The sequence below is a fragment of the Sminthopsis crassicaudata genome, chromosome 2, assembly GCF_048593235.1.
Source record: "Sminthopsis crassicaudata isolate SCR6 chromosome 2, ASM4859323v1, whole genome shotgun sequence".
In the NCBI taxonomy this organism is placed as follows: Eukaryota; Metazoa; Chordata; class Mammalia; order Dasyuromorphia; family Dasyuridae; genus Sminthopsis; species Sminthopsis crassicaudata.
Genome location: NC_133618.1, coordinates 641,870,730 through 641,887,376, shown reverse-complemented (window position 1 = coordinate 641,887,376; position 16,647 = coordinate 641,870,730). Strand labels below are relative to the sequence as shown.

The window sequence follows — 16,647 nt, the reverse complement described above, 5'->3', positions numbered from 1 at the left end:
TAGGAATTACAGCAATTTCATCACATTATACCGAGCATATTCTCACATAAAATTAATGAGAAGCAAGTTAATTTTCCTGCTTTTTATTTGTAACAATTTTCAAAAATGACCAAGTTGTAATGGAGAAGAAGCATCAAGAAGATTTGGATCTAAATCTAACTGTCACATTCTGAATGTGTGACCCTGATCAAGTCATTGAACTGAGGGCTATGTTCAAAGCAATTTCCTCACTATTTTCCAAAAACAAACATCTGATTTTTTTTTTAAAGGAAAGTAACTTTGGAATTGCCTTTGGCTTAAATATTAAAGGCATAAAACCAATCACAGCAGAATTAATTGTCTCAAATGATGTCCAAGAATGACCTCGTGCTGCTACAGAGTCTTATAATAATGCTAGTGTTGAGGGGCCTTTAGAATTTGTATGCTGACAATGAGATGATGAAGAGAGTCATCTGCACCCAAGAAGAGGAGTATGGGAACTGGGTGTGGCTAACATAACATTCTCACTTATTGTTGTTTGTATTTTCTTTCTCATTCTACCTAAAAAAATCTTTTGATTAATGATCTAATTTTTCTTATGCAGCAATGCACAAATATGTATACATATATTGGATTTAATATATTTTAACATGTTTAACATGTATTGGACTACTTGCCATCTAGGGGAGGGGGTGGGTGGAAAGAAGGAGAAATTTGGAACACAAGATTTTTGCAAGGATCAATGTTGAAAAATTATCCATGCATGTGTTTTGAAAATTAAAAAGCTTTAATAAAATAAAATAAGAAAATGTGTGCTGTTATGCATGTTTGTATGTTAGCTATATTCTGGAAGGTGATATAAATAAGAGTCAGTAAAAGTTGAATGCAAATAAAACTGTCACACAATAAGAACTGGAAAGGTTTTTTTTTTTAATTATAGCTTTTTATTGACAGAACATATGCTTGGGTAATTTTTTACAACATTGTCCCTTGCAATCATTTCTGATCCAACTTTTCTCTTCCCTCCCTCATCCCCTCCCCTAGATGGCAGGCAATTAACATGTTAAACATGTTAAAGTATATCCTAGATACAATCTATGTGTGCAGATCCGTACAGTTCTCTCGTTGCACAAAAAAAATTAGATTCAGAAAATAAAAATAACCTGGGAAGAAAAACAAAGATGCAAGTAGTCCACATTCATTTCCCAGTGTTCCTTCTCTGGGTGGAGCTGATTCTGTGCATCATTGATCAATTGGAACTGAATTAGATCTTCTCATTGTCGAAGATATCCACTTCCATCAGAATATATCCTCATATTGATCTCCTGGTTCTACTCATTTCGCTCAGCATCAAAAATTGGTAAGTTCATGGATTACCTCTTCTTACACTAATGAAGTTCGTAAGATGCATCAAAGCATAACATCCAGGTTCTGGCTGGCCACATAGGTAAGTAAGATTTGGTAGGAGCCCTAGTCCAATCTTTAAGAATTGAGAGTTATCACTTCCAGTTGATCAATGATGGACAGAAATAACTGCACCCAGAGAAGGAACACTGGGAAGCGAATATAAATTGTTAGCACTACTGTTTATCTACCCAGGTTACTTATACCTTCGGAAGCTAATAGTTAATGTGCAACAAGAAAATTGGATTTACACACATAAATTGTATCTGGGTTATATTGTAACATATGTAAAATGTATGGGATTGCCTGTCATCGGGGGGAGGGAGTAGAGGGAGGGAGGGAATAATTGGGAAAAATGAATACAAGGGATAATATTATATAAAAAAATACTCATGCATATATACTGTGGAAAAAAGGGGAGGAGGTCATTAAAGGAATGGAATTAAGGTAAATCTTTGGCAAAAGATTTACTAAACTAAAAAATTTACTAAACTAGATTTACTAAACTAAAGATTACTAAAAGATTTACTAAACTAAAAACTTTACTAAACTGAAATTAAAAACAAAATTAAAAAATAATAAAAAAATTAAAAACAAATTAAATGCCCACCAATTAAGGAATGGCTAAGCAAAATTTGTGAGTGTCCTATAAGATATGATGCTATGAAGAATTCAAAGAAGGCTTAGATTAACCGATGCAGAGAAAAGCAAATCAGGAATCAGTCAAACAATGACAATAGGAAAAAACCATGACAAAAAAACCTGAAAGCTGCAATCACAATGACCAAGCTTATCCCCAAGGAAGATTCTTGAAATGACAGAAAATGTACCTGTTTTCCCTTTGCAGATGTAGGGAACCAGGGTTATGAAATGTTACACAGTCACTCTTAAATGGATAGATAAGTTTTCTTGAATTATTTTTTTGTTCTTTCTTTTATTTTGTTCATTGTTAGAACGATGGCTCAATGAGTGAGACCAGGGTCTGCACCCCATAATTAATTTCATAAAAAACCAGGACAAGAAAATCTTCTGAAATCTTTTAGAAATCTTGAAGAACTCTTGCTATATAATTTCTAATGTAAACCTTCAGCCTTTATTTCTATTTCTTAATCTGAAAATCCCCAAAGGAGAAGGCACAGAGATTAACATAACACTGTTTCCTAGAAAGTCATACCCCACCAATTTGGAATTATGTAAGAAAAGTCTCTAAACTGTTCATATTCTTTGATCTACTGAGCTGCTAAATATATTGGGGGGAGGGACTAAGGGAGAGCATATATTAAGTGCCTCCTATGTACCAGGCATTAGGCTAAGCATTTTACAAATATTTAACTCCTCAAAGAGATCAAAAATAAGAGAAAAGATCCAATATAAAGCAAAATTGTTTAAGCAATACTTTTTTGTTTTTGTGGTAGATAAAAACTGAAAACAAAGTGAGTACCCATTATCTGGGAAATGGATAAATAAAATGTAGCTTATGAATTATTATAATCAAGATAAGGAATTTAGATAAATACTGCAAGATTTATCTGCTTGGATGTAGTCTAATATAAAAAGAACCACAAGAACATTCTATCCAATGACTAAAATAATGTAAACAAAACCAGTAAGAGGAAACAGAACTATGATTGATTACAATGACCAATCTAGAGAACTGAGGAGGCAACACACAGAGTCATAGGACGATAGAATTCGAGATCAGAAGGACCTAGCTCAAGTCATTCTGGGAAAAAACCAACAAGCAGCAATCTAGCCTTTCTTTAGTCAATCCAATCCACTTCCTGAAAGCTCTTCCTCACATTAAGTCTAAATATGCCTGGTCACTTTTTTCAGTTATTTCCATTGATGTTGCCCACTGGGGCTAAACTTGAAGACAACCATCAATTCTCTCCTGAGTCTTCTATTTATAAACTAAACATACTCAGCCCCTTTAACTAATCCTCATGGCAAATGCAAAGCCTTTCATCCTCCTGGACAGTCTTTTCTGGACACTCACCATCTTATCAATATCCTTCATATGATTTGTTTAGAAGTGAACATTCCAAATGTGACAGCCTGAATGAGGTTGAGAACAGAGGGCTTATGATCTTGTAACTTCTCTTGATACAGAGAGCCCAAGATCACAAGTCACCCTGGTGATTTACAGACCAACTGCTATTGAACCATGTATATAAGTATATATATCTTATATTTATAAAGTCAATTTCTTAATCCAAGCATTTGGCTTTTACATTTTAACTTTCATCTCACTCGGTCTATTTGGATCCAAACTCTTATCAATCGTTACATTAACCATCATCCTTAGCTTTATGCTCTTCAAATTTAATGAGAATGTTGTCTGTGTCTTTAATAGCACAATGCCAAGCACAGGTTCTTGAGTAAATTCCACTGTAGACATCTTTCTAAGCTGCCATTGAAGTAGTAAGAACTACGCTCTAGGTCTGTCCATTCAATAATCCCAAATCTATCTACCAACATTATCAATTAGACCACATCTCCATTTTTCTCATGAGAATATATATTTCAAACACTTGCTAGAATCTAAGTACATCTACTTCTCATCTACTTGTTTGATAACTCTAGAAAGAAAAAAGGAAAAGAATGAAAGGAGACAGGGAGGGAGGGAAGGAAAAAAGGAAGGAGTGAAGAAGAAAAGGAGGGAAAAGAAAAGAGAAGGAAACAGAAGGGGAGAGGGAAGAAAGAGAAGAGAAGCTTGTTTTTGATGAATTTGTGCCAGCTGTTTTTTAGGATTGCCACTTATTTTTATTGAGACTTACTAAGAAGATCTTTCATAATATATTTTCCCAAGAATTGAAGCTAAGTTCACTGATCTCTAGTTTATAAGTCCTATCTACTCCATTTTTTGAAAATTGAGACAAATGTTTGTCCTTTCCCAGGCCTTCAATATATTTTCTTTACTCCATGATCCCTCAAATCAGACCATCACACAACCATATCTCCCAATATCCAATCATGGACCAAACTGGCCTCTTGTTGTGTATCAATTACTGATTTAGACATTTCTCATGATCATTTAGGCTGCTCTGCTTTGAACTAAGCCCTCTAGCAAACTGAGGTTTGCCCATCATTACTACATCATGCCAGTGAACCAACTTTGTCATTTGTTTCCTGAGCCCGTCATCTGATTTTTCTTTATGTCCAGGTGATCTGTAATAGACTCTGATGACATAATTGCTTCCACATGTTGCCTCCCCAGCAGTTATCCAGTCAAGTGCCCTCCAACACAACTTTTTGGTTCCTAGAATTCCTGATATAATCAGACCTGCATAATCCACAATGCTTCTATTCCTCCTTTTACCTGTCTTATTTCTGTTAGGCATACCTCATAGAGCCACATTCTAGTCAAGGACCTTGTCCTCCCAGGCTCTCTGATCCCCATTTCCTTTTGATGCTTGCCAAGATATCCGAGGCCCCAAGTTTTATCTTGAAATCCTTTTCTGGATTATCTCCTTTGAGCTACTTTTCTTACACTTTTTTCAATTGTCTCTAGACATGGTTTTCTCCCTTCTTTCTCTGGTCTTTTCTACCAAAAAAAATCTTTTGATTACATTTGCAATACATTCAGCATATGCATCCTTTTAAAACTTTATTGAGTGCACTCTAGAGAGGAGGCAGGACTATGAAAATAGAATTAAATTTTACTTAAAGGCTTTTCTTTGCTCAAGGGAATATTCAGAGAAAAGTGATTGGTGTAAAAATTATTTTTTAAGAGAACGAGGCAAAAAAAAAAACACAAGACACTAAAATAGCAGGAAAGAAAATATTTTCAATCTGTGTTATTGATTTTACTTAGAGATAAGAATCAGGATACTTTCATGCTTTTAAAGTATCTCATTTTTTTTCTTTTGATCTTCACATAAGCCTTCTGGAATGCATACCAAATATTATCCCCATTTTACAGACAAGGAAACAATGACTTAGCCTATACATGTTAGAGCCAATATCTAAACTCACAACTCTTTTCCATTCTAACAACCATGCTGCTTCTTTATATTAGTGCTTCATAATTCAGTCACCTTCAGAAAGGTGTTTTCCTTAACAGTGAAATATTTTAATAAAAATCCATCTCACTTCCTCTGTGGCCTGGAAGTGATCCAAGAGGTTTCCAAAGCTACGTCAAGTAAAGCTCTAAACGGTATTCCCATCTTGCCAAGGGTGGAAAATGACCACAGGCTCAGCTGGGGTAGGAGAGGATACTCCACAAGGAAGAATGATATCAAAGAAAGCAGTGTTTACCCTGATGGTATCACAGATGCTCCAAGGATTCAAGAAAGTGACTCACTTTACAAAATAACTTCATGTTTAATTTTACATAAAGCTACTTTTCCAGATTTAATCTTTTTATTAAAGTATCAGGGACATTTGCTATTTAAGGAAATTCTAAAGTGACTCATTTTGTAAAGGGATCATCTCTAAGACCAGGTTTTTACTCTATGATTACTTAAAGAGATAACTAATGCACTTACAGAGTGAATTGTTGAAATCAAACCCAAGTGAAAAAAGATACCCTAAAAAAGTACCCAATCAGTAAGCAGCAAATTGATGGGCTGAGAATCTAGCTACATGTTACATAAGACCAAAGTCCTACGCTTTGTCAATAAAATGGAGAAATGATTCTAATCAGGAAGCATATTAAAAATTTATCCCTAAAAGTACTGTGTCTTCTTTCAAATAAAACAATGCATGTTGATATTTCAAGTTACCTCATTGTTCAAACATGACTAATTATAACAATTCTGCCAGAAATAATAATGACCTCACTTTAAAAATATTCTTGTCAGTATTCCCCTTTCTTTCTAAAACATTACATTCATTCCTTTTAGGCAACCTCAACACTTTTGAGTTCCCAAAAATTTAATCAGTGACTATTTTTCAAACCAAATAGGCTAATCAGCATGGCAATTTATTGTTCAGAAAATGTTGAGGAAAACAGAAGGGTACTTTAAAAGGCATTCTAAGATTCACAGAATCCTCCAACAGAAAGCAAGGTGGGACCTCCAAGATTCTTTTGTCTTACAGTGGCATTCTTCAGATGGGGAAACTGAGGGAGCCCAGAAAGATGAAAATATGGCTAAATTGCTAAAGGGGGCTTGGCTCCAGCTGGGTCCACTGACAAGAGATTTACTGGTATTGTTTATGCCAATTCTGATTAATAAAAGATGACTCACGAGTTCCATTCTAAGGAAAGCCATCACAGCCGTCTATTTTCTACCTTTGATTCTGGTAATAGGATGGGTCAAGTGGAATAAATCCTAGACCTTCTAGGACACCATTTTTACACTTTAGATTTCCACATAAACCACTTCTAATGTCTGCAATCTACCTGCCATACTACAGGATATTATTGCAATGCTGATGTTCTCATTTTTAAAGGGGGAGCAAGACAGAATTGTAGAATTATAAAATCCTATGATTTTAGGGATAAAAAGGATATTAGATCACCTACTTCAATCCTTCTATTTTACACAGAGGAAAATTAGGTTTAGAGACATTTTGACTTATACATTAATAGAAAGAACTAATTGGAACCTGGAGGTTTTACAGATGGGGCGAGGATACTTAGCCAGTTTAAGCCTATGCCAGCAGCAGCACAGGCTCCAGGCTCCCATTCTTTCCACAAATACTGCCATTCTTTCCAATTGATCATGAATGGATCTGGACACGTTCCTTCATTCAGGATGATCAATTAATGCATATTGATTCTCAATACCAACTTCAAATTTCCAATATGTGAATTTTGCTGTAATGTTACTTTCAGAGATCATAGCTCAGACAACACAAATTTTACTCTTCTAGAACCCTCCCAAGATATTTTGGAGTTTACTGGCCAGATTTCTTTTTCAAAGAGCAGGCCTTAAACCAAAACCAATCTGATTCTCATTGGCTACCAAGAGGTCATAGGCCAAGTCTCATTTGGTCGTTGTTTGGATCCTGAAGGGCAATCATTTCTGGTTGGCCAGAAACTCTGAGGGTCTCTCCTTCCAGATTTATATATTTGTGAGAGTTTTGTTTGTTTGTTTGGACTAAGTAAAAAAGGAGATTGCAATCAATTGCAAACCTCAGTCAAATTGAGACCCCGTTGAAGACTTTAGCTTAAAAAAGGCCAAGCCCCCAATTCATCCAGGCCCGTCTCCTGTCATCCTGATCTCCATCTGGCCATTGGACCCAGATGGCTCTGGAGGGCAAAGTGAGGCAGGTGACCTTGCCCAGCCCTCCCTCTCTCCCTTCAATCCAATTCATTTGCATGTCATGACATCACCTCCTTAATGTCCTGGTCCTTTTCAAGAAGGAAGGACAAATAATAACAATTCTTCCTGAACTAAATACATATTTGCATGTTTGACTTCATCTGGGAAGGAGTGGAGTTGTTCCTTTGACAGCTTTCTTATTTTACAGAAATAAAACCATCCTCACTGCAAATAGGCTGAGAGAGCTTTCAATATAGTCAAGCAGAAGCTTTGCTGTCTATGCAACAACCTGAGTGGGATCTCCCAGAACGGTGGTCTTCTAGTAAGCTAAGAAAATAGAAGAAAGGGGAAGCAGCATGAAGGTACTATTTTTGTGATATTAAGTTGGAGTCAGAGCCCAGATTGGCAATTCCCTGGAATGGATGGCAGCTCCCTCTAGCCAAGCCTTCGCTAACCCTAGTCCCAGACAAGTGAAGCATCTCCCTCAGTCACAGAGTCTGTATGTCTCTGCAGCACAAGGCTCACTCTCAAAGATTTTCAGTCTGATTGACAAGAAAATGACACCTGCCAAGAATAATATATGCTTAGCTTTACCAATAAATTATTTAATTCAAGACATATTAGTCAATGATGCAACACTCAAAAATCCCTCTCAAAATTCTCAAAAGGATATCACCAGACTGAAAAAATATTGATTCTATTATTTGGTCATCTTTTGGCACAAAATGGATATGAATTAAGATTTAGATTCTTCATTTCTAAACCTGTGCTTAGTATTTTAAATATTTCTGCTTTGGGATTTGTTCAGAAAGTTTTGAAAGAACATTGGGGAATAAGATGGTGGAATACAGGAAGCAGCTCAGCTGAAATCCCAAACACTGCCCTCCAAACAATTTCAAAATGTCTCCTCAAAAGAAATAAAATATCTCCTCAAATAAAATTTGAGTGGCAGAGCCCACAAGAAGTCAGTCATAAGGGAGCAGGGACTCTAGTTGCAGATTCAAAGGTAAGACAAGTACTAGTACTTGTGGCATTGACTTGAAGAGTAGAGAGATACCTCTCCCAGGATAACATCATCTTGGAAGAACCAAAAACTTGCAGACTCCCAGAACTAGCTCTGAAAAGAAGCAGCTAAAAAACCCAGAAGTTTAGAACAGTGTCTCTCAACCCATAGGTGAGCATAGCCTAACTTTATTTTAAAAGTTCAGTCAAGAAGTAGGTAGTTAAGATGAGCAAATGACAAAAAAGAACAAAAGAACTGGACCATAAAAAGCTGCTATGGGAGAAGGGAAGATCAAGACTCAAAAGATAACAATGTGAAAGCACCTACAAGCATAGTCTAAAAGAAAAATGTTAATTGGATCCATGTTCAACAAGAATTACTGGAAATGTTAAAGAGATAAAATTGGTAGAAGCAAAATTGGGAAAAGAAATGAAAATTATGCAAAAAAAATGATAAAACTAGAATAACTTAACAAAAGAGGCATTAAAAAATACTATAAAAATACTTAAAAAACAGTTGACCTATGGTAAAAGAGGTACAAAAACTCAATGAAAAAAAAATTCCTTAAAAATTAGAATTGGGCAAATGGAAGCTAATGACTTCATAACACATCAAGAAACAATAAAATAAAACAAAGTTATAAAAGCAAAAAGGTGGAGGGAAAAAGTAAAGTATCTCATCAGAAAAACAACTGACCTGGAAAATATCTAAAGGACAGATAATTTAAATATTACTACCTGAAAACTGAGCAAAAAACAAAACAAAACAAAACAAAAACAAAACCTAGAAATCATATTTCAAAGTTGTAAAGGAAAACTGCCCTTATATCCTTGATCCAGAAGGTGTAATTCACCCATCACCTCCTGCAAGATATCCCAAAAAATTCCCAGAAATTCCAGATCAAAGGGAAAATATTGCAAGCCTCCAGAAAGAAACAATTCAAGTATCATGAAGCAGTCAAAATCACAGTCAGAATCATATAAGTTTAAAGGGGTAAAGGGGATTGGAATATGATATTCCAGAGGGCAAAGGATCTAGAATTACAACCAAGAACAGTAACTATATATTCTACATTTAATGAAATTAAATTCCTGATGAAAAGACCAGAACTGAATTGAAAACTTGATTTTCAAGTACAATTCTCAAAAGAAATATATAAAGTAAACAGAAAGGAGAAAACAAGGAATTCAATAAACTTAATATTTAACACATATTAATTTAACTGTTAACATTTCACAATATTTAATGATATTAAGAATTTTCAAGCATTCCTGATGAAAAGCCCAGAGCTAAATAAAAAATCTGACATTCAAACAGAAGACCTGAGGTAAACATAAAAGATTATCACAAGGGATTCAATAACTATTCCTATATGAGAAGATGGTACCTACAACTCCTAACAATTGCATTATTAGGGCAGTTAGGAGTCTACTTAAAGTGAAGGCATGAATGTGCATCAATTATGTTGGAATGACTTAAAAAATAGAAATGAGAGAGAAGCACTGGAAGAGATAGTATAGGAAAAAATTTTCAACCTAAAAGAAGCCTATAAGGAAGAGCTACTGTAGTGGACCTGAGAATGGATGTGTATGTGTGTATATGTGAGGGGGAAGGGTTGGGGAGTGACAGATATCAGAATCAATACTGCTTCAGCTGAATAAAAAAAAAGGCAGGGACAGTAATCCTGATCTCAAAGCAAAAGCAAAAACAGACCTTACTAAAAGAGATAAGGAAGGAAACTATCTTGCTAAAAGGTTAGACAATGAAGTAATTATTTAAAAAAAAATTTACAGCAATTTTCTGATAAAAGTTTCATTTCTCAAATAGGGAACTGAGTCAAACCTATTAAAAAAAAGCTATTCCCAAATTGATAGATCAAAGGATAGGAACAGGCAATTTTCACACAATGAAATCAAGCTATCAATAATCATATGAAAAACACATTAAATCACTACTGATTAGAAAAAGGTAAATTTAAAAAGGTACTCCTTACACTTCTCAGAAACAAATTCTAGAGGGATTGAGGGGAAACAAGTATATTAAACAATTGTTGGAATAGTGAACTGGTCCAGCCATTCTCTGGAGAACAATCTGGAACTATGCCCAAAGGGCATACCCTTTGATCCATTAATACTACTACAGTTGTATCCCAAAAAGATCAAAGAAAAAGGAACATAAGACAACTCTATTGGTGAAGCTGTGAATTGACTCAGCCATTTTGGAAAATAACTAAGGGGATACTTATTAATTTGGAAGTGGTTGAACAAGTTGTGGCTTATGACTGTGCTGTAAGATATGTTAGCAGGAGGAGGAGCACGATTCAGAAAACACATTGTAAAGGGCTAGAACTGAGCAAATGCACTTGGATAATGGAGCACGTGAGACTAATTGCCAATTGGACAGTCTCTATTAACGTGTTTGAAGGATGACCCTCCCCAGCTATTCTGTGCTGGCTGGATCGGTGGGTGTGGACAAAGAAGGGGAACTGACATGAGGAGGAGATTGAGGCATTCTCCTGGTGGTGGAGAGAGAGGAAGGAGGTATGGAGATTGCTAGATCTAATCCCCTGACCGAAAAAGACCAAGAATAAAGACTTTTGATTATCCTGACTGATTCTGGGAAGACAGGGCTCCAACAACATATGAAGATCTATGTGAACTGATGCAAAGAGAAGTGAGAATGTACACAGTAACAGCAATGCTGTTCTAATGGTCATTTAAGAAAGACTTGGTTGCTCTGATCGATGCAACGATCCAAGACAATTCCAAAGAACTAATGATGAAAAAATGTCATCCACCTCCAGAGAGAACTAATGAACTACAAGTACAGATTCAAGTATTTTCTTGCTTTTCTTTGTGATATGACTAATATGGTAATGTTTTGCATGATTTGACGTGTATAATTGATATCACATTGTTTGCCTTTTCAGGGGGTGAAGGGGAAATAGAAAAGAGAGAGATGATTTGGAACTCAAAATTCAAAAAGCATGCCAAAACAAACAGGTTGGTCTGTTTTAAAAGTCAACAGAGAAGCAGTAAGTACTTTAATCCCAGCTCCACCATGTGTGGCTGAATATGTCTCCCCACTTCTTTGGATTACAATTTCCTCATCTGTAAAATGCCTGCTGGAGTCCTGAGGCTCTCTCATTATATGAGTATCATCCTACCTGAAAATACGAGCGCATTTTAAAACCTTTAATATTTTTCTAATGATCTCCTTATTTTTTCCTATATTTTTCAATGGTTTGTACCAATAAAGGTTATTAATACATCTAAGCCTAAAATCATTTAATGAATGACTGTGGTTTTTATACAATAGTAGAATCTGAAACGTTAGGAATTCACACCATGGGTGGTTAAAATGGATTTATCAATGACCTTTGTAACAGTATCACATGACTGGACATCTAACTCTCAGTGGTATAAAAATCTATCAATACCCATCTCCTCCAGGTGGCGTAAAATAATGTGCTGGTGCTTGTTTTATTTTTAACAAACCTACAATATACTCTCCGTCCCTTTCAGAATGCTCATCTGAGAGCTTAGACACATCTAGACAGGGACATTATTCCCAACCCTTTGGGTAGAACTCTTTCAGCTTTGCTTTGAGAAGTGAAGCGAGTAGAAGCAGAAAAACACTGTATACAATAACAGCAATATTGTACCAGCATCAGCCATGAATGACTTAGGTACTCTCAGTAATACAATTATCTAAGACAATTCCGAAGGACTTATTTTTAATGAAAAGTGCTACCCTCCTCCAGAGAAAGAATTGAAGGTATCTTGAATGCAGATTGAAGTATATGCTATTTAATTTTTTATTTTTGGATTTTTTTGTCTGCATTTTCTTTTGTAACTTGGCTAAGTTTTTGATTTGCAATACTGCACATGTATTATCTATATCAAACCATTTCCTTCTCAATGTGGGGGGGAGCTCAAATTACTTTCAAAAATTTTGTTTGTACATGTAATTGAAAAAAAAGTAAAAACCTTACAAGGATTAAAAAAAAAAAAAACTCAACTCATTAAAGCCCTCCTAGTTAAAAAAAAATTTCATTGCTTAAAGCAAAAAAAAAGAAAAAAGAAAAGAAAAAAGAAAAAATTGCTTTGAGAGTTATGAAGGCATTTCCCAATGACAATATGATGGAGCAGAAACAACTATTTGGATTCTGAGAATCTGGACTGAAACTGTGGTCCAAAAGGCAGTCCCAGCCTTCCTAGGCCCTAGGTTTTTTATCTGGTTGATTGAGAGCTAGAAGGGAGCTAGAAGGCCATCCAATCCAACTCTTCACCTTACAGATAAGCAAGTAGAGGCTGAGAGAATTGAAGCGGTTTTTCTGGGCTTCTGCAGCTACCCAGGGTGTGAGCTGGGAGCCGAACTCAGGTTTTCCTGAAGTGCAGAAGCCCATCCATGGTGCACACGGCCCGGGACGGGGGCTCGCCACATTCCTGTGTGCTACCACAAGACAGAGTTAATGGGAAGAGATGGTTTTCTTAGTCCATGTGCACAGGGATGCTTAATGAGGGTTAGGAGTCCTAGTTTCCATGAGTCCGATACTACTGCTTTCCATCATGCTGATTGACTTCCCTCTAAGACAGTCAAGCGCCCTCTGCATTACATTTGGCACTAAGAGATAGGCTATTTCATTGTAGCTATTCAGAGAAAATTCATTAAACATTTTTGGAACTCATAATTCCAGGAACTCTAATGTCTTTAATTTATAGCAAAAATATTGACTAATACCAAAACGTCATTGACATTAAACTCATCAAAAGCTTGGTCAGTGGTTTGCCAATGAATTATATACCTGATAGCAACCATTTTCTGACTAACAAGGGAACATTTTCTTGAGTGACAGCCTGTTAAATTGGCTAACAGCATACCTTATAATAAGGAGGAAGCATAATGTACTTACTGCCTACTAGAAGCAGCAGGGTCCCCAACTATTAAGACAGATAGCATGTAAACACTTCAACACAGAGATAACCCTTATAAGAAATGCAGACAAAGATTCCCCAGCCAAGGCCTCTTCAATGAAAATAGGCAGCCTCTAGACTTCCTGACTTCAAAGGAGTACGCTAGCCAATTAATTATTGGGACAACTCTAGTTTCCTTTCTATATTTGGATTTTTCCCTCCCATTTGAAACACAAATGTGTACTAGTCAGAGGCGAAAAAAAATGACATTATGTGACACAAATGTATACTTACATTCATATATACTAAAATAACCATATTTAATTAAACTACTTACAATTTTAAGGGGTTGCAGTGAAAGTCAGTTTCAAGGTCATCACTTTGTAGCATACAACTGACTTTTTTTGCCGTAGTTTTACTGAGAGATCTTCTCAGTCTCTTGGCAAGTGTTCTTGGTACATTCGCTAGAGATGCTTCCTCAACACAGCAACTATAGATCTCTACCTTTATCTGGAAGTCTGGCCCCGCTTCATTACTAAAAACAAACACATACATAACTTTAGCTGTTTCAGTCAGTTTTTTACAAAATGGAAATGTGGACATGGCATAAAAGGCTATTGATAAGAGCCAAGAAATTTCTCATTGATGTTTTTTTTTTAACAGATATTCTAAATCAACATTTGAAATCGGCTTATGTTAATATATGCTAATGAGTTAGATTCTCAAAGTCTTTATTATTTAGTACCTTAATAACATGCGTTATTGAAATTTCTGGAGTTACCAAGGAATAGCTTACACAGTGAGTACCTTAAGCTCAGAATAGATGCTTTAAAAAATGTAAATGTAATTCATTTTCCCCACGTTATTATTTCTCTTTGTCATTTCTATCATGGACATACTTTTAATGTATTTACATTAAATGGCTCATTTCCTGAAGTGACTTTATTGCTCCAAAACACTATTTTTATGGAAAGATCTTATGTCAATAGCACCCTCACAACAGCTCATTTGTAGGTTTCCCCCTAAAGCCTGCAATGTTGGCAAGATTCTGCATCCTCAGCCCAGCTTGCCCTTGGCCCCCAGCTATAATTCATATTTCATTATTTGGTTTAATTTGGGGTGCTCACAGGGTAGATATAGATGTACTAGAGGATGACATCATAAACCACAGAAGTATGTTGAAGCCAGCTTTTTGGCCCATTCCAGATAGCCTTTTCCATGACACCAGGCCTTTACAACAGAAAAATATAGTGTTTATAACCAACAAGAAAATGTACTTAGGACCTAAATAAGTGGATCATCAGCAGCAGATGCTGCCTGCAGATGGAAAAATGAAAAGCCTTAGAGACTTTAAAAATGCAGCTTTAGCCTTTTAAGATTTAAATGAACAATCTATAGTTTGGATAAACCCAAGAAATAACTTCCAGATATTTCTGTAGTTTATTATTTGGCAACTTTTAAACATACAGTATTCCTAGTAATGACTAACAAATGTCAATATTTAGAGGAAAAACAGATTCATAAATACTGAATTCTTATTAAAAGAAACAATTATCATAACAAAAAGCACATTCTAAAAAAGCATTTTAAACATTTGTCAGGGTTTATTTTTTAAACATTTAAAATATTTACCAGGATGATTTTTAGTTGTAAATTGTGCTTTTTTTTTTTTTTTTAAATAACTTAATTTGCTTCTTTTCCTACAAAAGATTTTGACTTGAGTTTTCAGAGAAAAAAAAAAAATTGATTTAGAGGCTATTTCAGCACACCAGCAAAATAGAATGACCCTCAGGCTAATTCGGGCTTTAAAAAGGAATAAGAAATATCTATTAATGGAGATGAAAATAATCTCAGGTAACTTGAAAGAAGATACTTGCTCCTCAACTTCCAGGCTATTTTTAGGAGAGTGTTTTTCAAGGATTGATCTATTCAGGTAATGCTTTCGGTATTCACAAATACAGCTTGGGTTACACCCATTTTTGCTACTGACTGGCAATAACGTGAGTCCTGTGTGTTTTGAATTCTGTGTGTAAAATAAAATACAGGAAGAAGATTAAAGAGGTATAAATAAGCCCTACAATTTACCACCATAACACTTGATCTGTGGACCACATACATTGGGGTTTAAATACAGCAAAATTATGTGCAAGGCACAAAACTCAGGCAAAATTTGGGTGTCCATTTTGCCCCTTTCAGTGATGATCTCTGGGATCATAGGGGAACTCCCTTAACCTCTCTCAGCCTTAGTATACTAATCTATAAAATGGGGATAATAAAAATTCCTACTCAGATTAATGTGCCCATTGGATCTAGAGAAATATGAGCTATTGTCATTCTCTGGCTCCACAAAGAACAGGAGATATCTAGGAGGACAAGAGCCCAAGATCCAAATGCTGCCAGTCCTTTCAGACTCTAAGAATAAACAGGAATCATATAGTGGTGGGGGCCAAGAAGATCTAAAAGGGGTTGAAAAAGCCTAGTAGTCAACAATGATTTTGAAGTCTACCTAAAGCACTCTATCTTGTTCTAAATTCAGACAATAAACATTCGAACATCACTACAATTCCTTTTTTTACTCTTTTGTAATGTTGGGCAAAAAAAGCATCAATAGACAAGAAGTCACTAGATCAAGTCACTAGATCAAGAAGTCACTAAATCAATGTTGTCCCCATATTTCAGGATTACTGTGAAGGCAAGCTTACTAATAATAATGGCCTCCTTGTTTGGGATTCAAGATGCATCTTTCTTAGACCACATATGATCTTATTTGGGGGTTCTTAATGAATTCTTAATATAAACTATCTTTAAAATCTCATTAAAAATAAAAATATTTGATATTTTATTGATGATATATTTAATATAATATGATATGATTTCCTCTGAAATCTTGTACATTTTATTTTAGGCATTTCAAACCATTATTCTGAGAAGGACTTCATAAGCTTCATCAGACTAAGTTCATGTAGAAGTATACTGGCAGATTTTTAATAACCAACTGGTGGGGAGGGGGACAGGAAATGTATTTGATAGGAGTTTAATCTGCATTATTTCCATTTTCTTCATCATTTTTCCATGTTTAAGCAATCAACAAAACAATAAATCAAGTTTTGAGTTGCAGTATTTGTCCAAGTATAAA

The 16,647-nt window shown here is 35.5% G+C and overlaps 1 protein-coding gene across 5 annotated transcripts in view; it reads right to left on the bottom strand.

Annotated features, from left to right (window-relative positions):
- Positions 1-16,647, bottom strand: part of RTKN2 (rhotekin 2) — a 79,511-nt gene that overhangs the window by 27,844 nt on the left and 35,020 nt on the right. For all 5 annotated transcript variants that reach the window (XM_074296639.1, XM_074296640.1, XM_074296635.1 and 2 more), the window contains one exon: positions 13,849-14,046. In XM_074296639.1, coding sequence (XP_074152740.1) covers positions 13,849-14,046 — 198 coding nt within the window. The remainder of the gene's footprint in view (positions 1-13,848; positions 14,047-16,647) is intronic.